At 42.0% G+C, this 9,169-nt stretch overlaps 1 protein-coding gene across 2 annotated transcripts; it reads left to right on the forward strand.

The window, feature by feature from the left end:
- The first annotated feature begins 3,454 nt into the window (after positions 1-3,454).
- socs3b (suppressor of cytokine signaling 3b) lies at positions 3,455-7,814 on the forward strand. 2 transcript variants are annotated; one of them, XM_042398535.1, is made up of 3 exons: positions 3,455-3,695; positions 4,555-4,900; positions 5,003-7,814. In XM_042398535.1, exons 2-3 carry the CDS (start codon positions 4,772-4,774, stop codon positions 5,552-5,554), a joined length of 681 nt encoding a protein of 226 aa, XP_042254469.1. In that variant the 5' UTR covers positions 3,455-3,695; positions 4,555-4,771; the 3' UTR covers positions 5,555-7,814. The 2 variants fall into 2 exon arrangements, with proteins under 2 accessions (XP_042254469.1, XP_042254470.1); XM_042398536.1 differs by lacking the exon at positions 3,455-3,695 and having other exon boundaries at positions 3,728-4,900.
- The last annotated feature ends 1,355 nt before the right edge of the window (positions 7,815-9,169 follow it).

Here is a 9,169-nt window from a genome sequence, read left to right on the forward strand (position 1 = left end):
TCTGAGAGGAATAATTTCATTTACAAGAGTTATTTATAGAGCTTCTAATGAAGCACTGGAGCAGCAGTAGGAAAGAGGTATTGCACATAAGAAAAAAACAGATGTTTAGCAGCATGTTATACTGGGATATTAATAAGGGTTTTTGAATAAATAAAACAATCAAGGTGTTTGTGTGTCTTTGGGTGGGACTTTATTTATTTGCACGGGTTAAATTCAAAAAAATGTGCAGGGAGAGGGAGAAAAAAAGACTATTAGGCTAATTGATAACCTCTACTTAAATGATAGAAACACATAAATATACAAGAAAAACAAAATCAGACTATTAAGAAAAACAACAAAAAACAAATAAGGTATGAAAAGTAAGGATAAATTAGAATAGGATAGAAGAATAAAGAGTATGAAGACATTGTTTGTCAACAAAATATCTAAATTTCCTAAAATAGAAGGTGACAGCTTAGACTAAACTAAGAAACATGTTAGTTTACCAACATAACAACACATAAATAATTAAGAAAAACAATATATTACTGGCTTATCTTGGTTTTTCTTGTAATTAAATGCAACCTCTAGTGGTCACCCTGCAACCAGACTTGTAACTTCAGCTGTGCAGTGATGCTATATCAGTCAAATTTACCCTGAAGCTTCCTTAAAAATGATCACGTGTCAACACAGTTTACCGGATTCACACAGCACAGCCCTGCATGCTTATATCTACATGTCTCCCAAATGCATATCAGCAAAAACTTGTTTGAACTTTGCCCTTCCTATCTATTACTGACAAAGGTGTAACCTCAGATCTCACCACAGGTTTGCATTCATGCAGCACAGAGCGTGTAATGTATGCAGGTTTTAGTTCCAGCTAAAAGACTCTTAGTCCTTCTTGGCAATGGGAGGGCCTTAAACTTGCTGCACATGATACGCATCATTATTATACCATAATAACACTATTGTTATGGCAGTGCGGTGGTTAGTCTCAGGGGATTAGTCGACTAATTGCTTTGTTTTCAGCTATTAAATTTATCACCAACCATTGTGATAATTGATTCTTCGTTAAACCCCAAGTTAGTATCAATGTTATTATAATTTACATTTTTCTAACGAGAAGTTAGTCTCCAAGAAGTATAATTCAGAGGTACTTTACCTTTTTCTGATACTATATATACTTTTATTTCACTACAAACAGTAATATTGCACTTTTTACTGCATTTATCTGACATTTGCAGCTACTTTAAGTATAATGTGCAATGCAATGAATAGTTATAAAGCACATTAAACTATCCAACAGTGTATAAATTAGTTAAAGTTGGGGCCACGTCAACTGTGCAGCATTAAAATGTCATAATACTCCAATAATACAATAATATAACACTAACAGAGAGCGTTCTGCACAATGTATCCTTTTACTTTTCGTATTTTCAGTGATAAAACACACATATTTGTAATCAAATTAAGTCTTTGAATGCAGGACTTTAACCTCTAATGATGTGTTTCAGTTCAGGCTCTGAAATAGAGCAGCATTCCCGTAGCTGGATGTTGCTCAAGAGCACTTACAGTAAGTCTGATGCTTCCTGACATGACACGAGGGCCCGAGGGACCTTATCTTTACCCGAGGGACCTTACCATCGGCCAGGAGGTGAAATGTTAATCATCTGTCATGTTGTGATGAAGGTTGAGTGAAAAAAACAAGAAAGGGTTATACTTTCCTCCTATTTTCTATTATCTACCTTCTATTTTATGACACTTTCTACTTAACTTTTCAGATGTAAATGTGAATAACTTTTTAACTCCACTACATTTATTGTATAGCTATAGTCACTATCACTTTGCAGATTAAGATCTGACATAAACAAATATATGATGGCTTTAAAATATGATGATGCATTGTCTAGATTAAACAAACAAAGCAGTTAAACTACTGCAGCTATATTAAAATGCTGCTTGCATGTGAATGCATCAGTAATATTAATCAATAATGTAATATATATAATAATATTACACAATATAAAGCAGAATAACTACTTTTAGTTGATCCTTGAAACTCTTTAACATACAGATTTCCCCTTTTTATCCCCTTATGGAGCTTTAAGGTTGTAAAAACAACCTTATTCCACACTATATATTCTGTATCAGCTTGTTCCAACAGTTCATTACACATATATGCACATACACCACATTTCTCCAATATTCAACCTGACATATTTGGTATCTCTGGAAACTCTGGGATCTCTACTAGAATACATAATAGGTTCTGTGGGTTTGGACGACGTTTGGCAGCACAGGATGAGTTTATAATGCAGGTCAGTGAGGTTTAAGTGAGTATTTTACTAATAATACTTCTGCATTTTTTTGACTTTTACTTGTGAGTTGTAGTTTTTTTTTACATGACATTGCTACTTTTACTTATAGTAACAGATCTTGATACTTCTGAGTCCACGCCTTAATATTTGTTTGAATGAATATGTGCAAAGGTAATAAATCAATCAAACTTTATTTATATAGCACCTTTCAAACAAATCAAAAGCTTGACAAGCAATTAATAAAACATAGGATGTAAAAAATGGATTTAAATGGATTTTAATGCACACCAAACTAACTAAAAAGCCAAAAAGTTAATTGAATAAGACAACATTAAAAGACGAGTAGTTAAGAAAAGATAATACACACAATAAAGATAATAAAAAATATATAAAATTATGAAATAAAGCAGTAAAATGTTAATAATCGAGGTAGTGTAGTGACTTAAGACCGTGGGGTCCCAGCAAAAAGTGGGGTCCAGGGACCCCCGGGGGTCCATGAGGGGGTTCTAGGGGGCCCCCAGCAAAAAGGGGAATCATTTATTTTCAATATATTTCCATCCATAAGTAACACAATGACAAAATGTTTGACTATTTTGTTCATGTGTTTCTTTCACTTTCTGTAATAAAACATCTAAAAACAAAACTCTTATCAGATGGGCCTCCTCGTCTAATTTGTGTCAGTTTAGGGGTCCTTTATGTGAAAAAGTTTGAGCACCACCGCTTTAGGACCATATGTAAGTCTTCATGTTACACAATATGTAAAACAGCTCCTATATCTGCAGTGAAATCTGCACCATACATTTCATCATTTGACAGATTATTGTTTTCTGTTGCGCCATATGTGAAGCTTTTAACATGTTCACCTTGTCGGGACGGGAACTCAACAGTACCAGGAAACAGCCCGGCAAAAGGTCACGCTGATTAGTTATTGGCAATCTGCCAAAGAGAGAGAGACAGAGAGAGAAAGAGAGAGAGAGAGAGAGAGCGCTCGAGCCATGGATGTATTATAAGATCATGGGCGCGAGCACGTGCGCCCCGAGCTTGGCTGTGCGTGTGCGTGCGTGCGTGTGCGTGCGGGCGGGCGCGTGCGTGTGTTTACTGGAAGAGCCTCTGAGCGCAGGAGGCGGAGCTTCACTGGAAACAACCTCCAGTAACCTTCCTCCACACACACGGACAGGGTTTCTCCGGCAGGCAGATACCACCACCGCCACATTCCTCCGGTCAGGACAGAAACCCGCACACTCTACGGATCCTCTCTCTTTTTTTTTTTTTTTTTTTTTCTTTTTTTGGATTTTAATGCCTGAGTTAATAATTCATCTAGCACTACTCTCGGGTAGTTTGCATATCTTTTCCTTTTGCGACGAGCGCCTGCGGTGCGGGGCTGCACATATCCGCAAGGTAAGTTAAAAAAGACTGGGAAAGACACAATAATAATAATAATGATAAATAATAATGCGTTTAATTTGTGCCGCACTTTTCATTCATGGTTTAACTTAAAGTGCTACAGTATTAATAACATAGTTACACTTCATGCACAGCCTGAATGACAAAGAAGAGGTTAAAGCCACAGCATATGTTGTTTAGCTGCTCTTGGTGCAGTGCAGACGGGGTTTTTTTGTTTGCTGGAAGTGTAAATTTTGGGGTTGTTTTGCAATATTTGTGAATATTGGATCGACTTCCATTCTAGCGGCTCCGTGCCGTTATGGCGCCTCCTGCTTCAGCCGCTCTCTCCGGCTCTGAGCCCACCGGGGATCAACCCAGACAAGACCGGACACCTTTTTAGTCACAGTGAAACCGGAGAATGGGACCACTGTGGCGCAACCGAGCTGGGAATAAGGAGTTATTTATTGAAAGAGGGGGAGAAAAAAGCGCGCCGGACTCTCTCTTTCTCTCCCCCCCCCCTCCCTCTCTCTTTCTCTCTGTCTCTCTGTGTGTGACCCCGTTTCTGAAGTCCCTTGTTGCGGTTCGCCCGGTCGAAGACAATTGAAAGCAATCAGGATCCAGTTGCTGTCTGGCTGCACGGTGCAGCAGCAGCAGCAGCAGCAGCAGCATGAGGCTCATTCATTTAAACTAAATATAACCCGCCTGCTCGCTGTGCAGTCTTGCCTTGTGCATTTGTCACAGTTGTAAACCGAGAGGTCCAGTGAGGCAAAGAAGCCATTTATTTATGAATGAGTGTAAATTTCAGAGTTTGCATGTGTGCATCAGCCTATATATAGATGCCTAATCTGTCCTCCATCCTTCCCTGCCTCTCCAGCTGTGTTTAGGTGCTCTCTCCCAGCCCCTCTCTGGATGCATCAGACTCCTCTGCCCCGGGGCCCTGGACCCGGTGTGTGACCCCGCCGCCCTCGCCCCGTTCCCCCTCTCTTCCCTCTCCCTCTGCCCCCAACTCTTTTCCACCTGTCCACCTCGGCGCTCCTGCTCCGGGCCCCCTGCCTCTCGGCCAGAGGGCAGAGGCAGGGGGCCATGGCGCCATGGTAGCCTCCGGTGGACGCAACCCCCTCGCCATGAGCAGCGGGATCCCTCCAGAGGGCAGGGTTCAGGGGTCGAACTTTACCCCGCATCACTACAAGCCCTTCAGCTCGCATGCACACTACCAGCAGGTCAGTCACACCTGGCCCTTTAGAAAAACAGCATTATTGAAATGTAAACATTCACTCCAGCTGAAAACATAATAATGTCAACATCCTTTCTACCTGTTTCAGGTGATGCGTGCACTGCGTAAGCTCCAGGAGAGTGGGTTTTACTGGGGGGCTGTTGGGGGACGGGAGGCCAGCTCCTTGCTACGCTCTGAACCCCCGGGCACTTTTCTGATCCGGGATTCCTCCGACCACCACCACTTCTTCACCCTCTCTGTCCAGACGGTCCGTGGGCCCAAGAACCTGCGCATCCACAGCGAGGGAGGCGGCTTCTTCTTACAGCCGGACTCCCAAAGCACCCAAGAACCCCCGCAGTTCGACTGTGTGCTGAAACTCATTGCGCACTACATGGGGAAAGGGCCTGATGCTGCGAGGAACAGAGAAGGAGCGTGTGGCGGGAACTCAGAAGAAATGAAAGCGCCCAGTGTGTATCTGATCCACACCGGCGGAGAGAGGATTCCCTTGGAGTTGCGCCGACCCCTCTCAAGTTCTCTCTCGTCCCTGCAGCACATGTGCAGGAGAACCCTGAATAACAGAGGCTTTGGGGGGTCGGAGCGAGCCGAGCAGCTCCCGCACACACTTAGAGACTTCCTTGAGGAGTATGATGCCCCCATATGACTGACAGGAACTGCAGAGGTTCCACCACATGGACCAGACACCCGGAGGAAGGCACAGACCAGTACTCAGCGCATACGTGAATATGCCATCATATACTGACCAGAGTTAGCAGTCAGAAACCAGTGAGGTCAGAAATCATCTGTTCCCAGATCTGTTTCAACACTGACAGCCATCGTCTACCTAACAGTCTCCCTCAGACCTGTTGTCTGGGGTGAGGAGTGTGATTTGGGTAACCACGGATACCTTGTCCGTCCTGCCTTGCAAAAAAAAACTGACCACTAGTGTGAGTGGCAGATGAAACCAGAGGTTAAAGGTCAATGTTTTCTATGACTGACTTAGACGCAGAGCAGAGCCTCGTAGAAGATTAACCCGATTGGTCAATATTAACGATGAACACACCGCTAGTGATCCCCTGTTGGTTTAATATGCTTTAGCAGAAACCTCTCCTCTCCTCTGTCAGCCTGACATTTACAACATTTTGGATCACTGGACGGACAGAAAGACAGAAATGAACAGAAAAGGTGAAAGAAAATAGTGCAACAGAGAAAAAGCAAAGTCCACAAGAGGGGCCCAAAGCAGAGAACATACAGAATTTGTGTGTCTGAGTGTATGTGTGTGTGTGTGTGTGTGTGTATTGTGGTGGTGGTGCGCACATTTCCATTGCTGCTGCTTCCCGCAAATGTTGCCTCATAGAGGGGGAGCAGGGGGGTGGTCATGCACGCTATCTCCACACACGCACACACGCACACACTCAGGTGCAGGCCCACATGTAGATTTTGTTAGTGTGGGAGGAAAAGGGGGGGAAAAACAGCATTACAAAGCATCTTTTCCCTCTCCACTGTTTATGTCTTGGTTCTCCTTCATTACCGATTCCCTGCCTTTCCTTTTTTTCTTTTTTTTTTTTTTGTGTGTGTTTCGGAGCTGCATGTGCGCTTTGACAGTGACAGAAAACAGGCTGCTGTTGCTGAGACAAAAGCCTTGGCAAGGGACCAAACAAAACAGTAGAACTTATTTTTATCCAGACTGGCTGGAAAAATGTCAGCGACACTGTAAAGCTCCTTGGGGAATGATGATGATGATGATGATCCTAGAGATTGGTGGTGGTGGTGGAGGTAGGGGGAGGAGGAGAGGAGAGGAGGGTGAGATGAGGGAGTGAACGAAGGAGAAAGAAGAGCGGGAAATGGGATTAGGAAAAAGGAAACTGAGGAGGACAGAGTGCTGAGGAGGGGGGCTAGTGTAGAGGAGAAGGGGGAGGAGACATACTGGTATACAGCTAAACAAAAACATTGACGTGATTGATGTCCCAGACTTAGAGGAAGTGATAAAGCTCAACAGGACGCGGCTCCTGTAAATATAAAGCTTGGTTTGCGCTCAGACAAGCCAAAAAGCTTCATGTGAAAAAGAAAGTTTAGACCGAGTCTTAATTCTGTCTGTTTCACCCCTCTCACGGGGGATTTCTTCTTTACATTATCATCTCAAGCTCACTTCTTTCTTTGTGGTTTGTTTATGTATAAGACCTTTTCCCAAACTGCTCTCCCGACTCTCTTATTTTCACCATTCATGAAGGAGACAAGAGAGGAAATGAACTGTGATGTGATTCTGTGGACGTAACTGCTAACTAAAGGTGTTTCTCTAGCCCCCCCTTCTACCTTCCATCGTTACCTCTGAAACAGGAGTTTGGTTTGTCTGTCTGAATGTCAAAAAGGGAACACAAGTCTTCCCAAAAATCGATTCTTTAAAGAAAAAAAAAAAGAAAGAAAAAAAAAGCCTTTTATAAAAACAAAATGTAAGACTCGGATTTGATCAAAATGGTTTTCACTTAAACAGCGCTCCTCATACTTACCTGTGATCCATATTGGAGTGGTAGCCTTTCTCACATTAAACAGTTTTTGTGATCTTATGTGACCACTTGAGGAAAGAGTGCTGAAATATACCATCATAATACATGTTTGTCTGTTGTTTTTTGTTTGTTTGTTTGTTTGTTTGTTTTTTTTGGTCAAATCCCAGTCTTTATTTTATTTTAACCACACACATCATGTTTGTACATGTGTCTCACCAGTCGACCTCACGTGTATGTGAATCATTTGTCTTTTATAAAGACTCTTGCAAAAGGCTGGCCACTAGTCTGGCAAATACAAGCTGTAATATCTGAAACGACAAAGCATTACAAAAGAAAAATAAATGAAAAGGAACGTTGCACATATTTATATTTCTAAGATATTTCAATAATTTATATTAAAGAGCACTATTTTTACAAAAGTCAATGCTTTTGCCCTGTGTGTTGCTTTTTTGTGTGTGTGTGTGTGTGTGTGTGTGTGTGTGTGTGTGTGTGTGTGTGTGTGTGTGTGTGTGTTTCTTTGCCTCCTTCACTGCTCCTCATTTCACTCACACAGTCACTGAGTCAATATTGACTGAATAAGCTCTAACTTACCGTAATGTATTGTTAGGCAGTCTGTATTCCAGCAATGCCTGGCCTCACAACAAGATTATATACTGCCAAATGGGATTTCCTAGTTAAACAAAGCAGTGTTTATTCAGTCAGCAGGCTTTTAAAGAGTCGGACCAGAGCTGGATACACATTCATAGGGTTAAAATTACTGCAATCATCACTTCTTGTTTTCACTGCTGGAGCATTGTGGGTAAATTCCATAGGCATCAGAGAGCATATAGGAAGGGGCTGGGAGCGCAGTTTTGTGAGACACGCCCTGCAGATGTACACAACACATAGTATAACAAAGGGATTCCCAGAAACACACAGTTACGTTGACACTCACACACACACACTTTGACACAGCAGTTACTGTGTAGAGGGCTCACGTTGGGTTGGACCTAACTGGAAAGGAATGCAGCAGGGTTTTATACATCCTGCCCGAGGGGCTGAGAGAGGATGGTGTCCTCTAGAGAGAGCGTGTGCAGTAGTGGGAGAAGTACTCAGATCCTTTACGTAAGTAAAAATACCAATACAACAATGTAAAAATACTCCATTACAAGTAAAAGTCCTGCATGAAAAATCCTATTTAAGTAAAAGTATATAAGTATTATCAACAAAATGTAGTTAAAGTATTGCAGTAAAAGTACTTGTTTCGTCCCTCTGACTGATATATTATTATATATGACATCATTAGATTATTAATACTGAAGCATCAGTGTTAGAGCAGCATGTTACTGTTGTAGCTGCTGGAGGTGGAGCTAGTTTCAACTACTTTATATACAGTTAGCTGGTTTAGTCCAGTGGTTCCCATCCTAGGGGTTGGGCCCCTCCAAAGGGTCACCAGATAAATCTGAGGGGTTGTGAGATGATTAATGGGAGAGGAAAGAAGAAAAAACAAACTTCTGAAACACAAATCTGTTTTTAGTTTTTGGACTTTTTCTCTAATCTTTGAATTTTGGTGAAAAATTTGATCATTTGAACATGTTTTTCGCTCCTCATCATGATTCCTCAGAATTCAAAGTTCCCTTACTGGAAACTTGCATCATCTCTTTGCATCCTTAAAGGACCTACCGTTCTTCTCAAGGGGCCTAAATTCATTAAGGAAACTGGAAAAGCTGGTCTTTGCTTTCTTTTGTAGTTCTGAAGACATAGTGGTGGAAGACGTATTCAGATCCTTTACTTAC

The sequence above is a fragment of the Thunnus maccoyii genome, chromosome 20 (genome assembly GCF_910596095.1).
Source record: "Thunnus maccoyii chromosome 20, fThuMac1.1, whole genome shotgun sequence".
NCBI lineage: Eukaryota > Metazoa > Chordata > Actinopteri > Scombriformes > Scombridae > Thunnus > Thunnus maccoyii.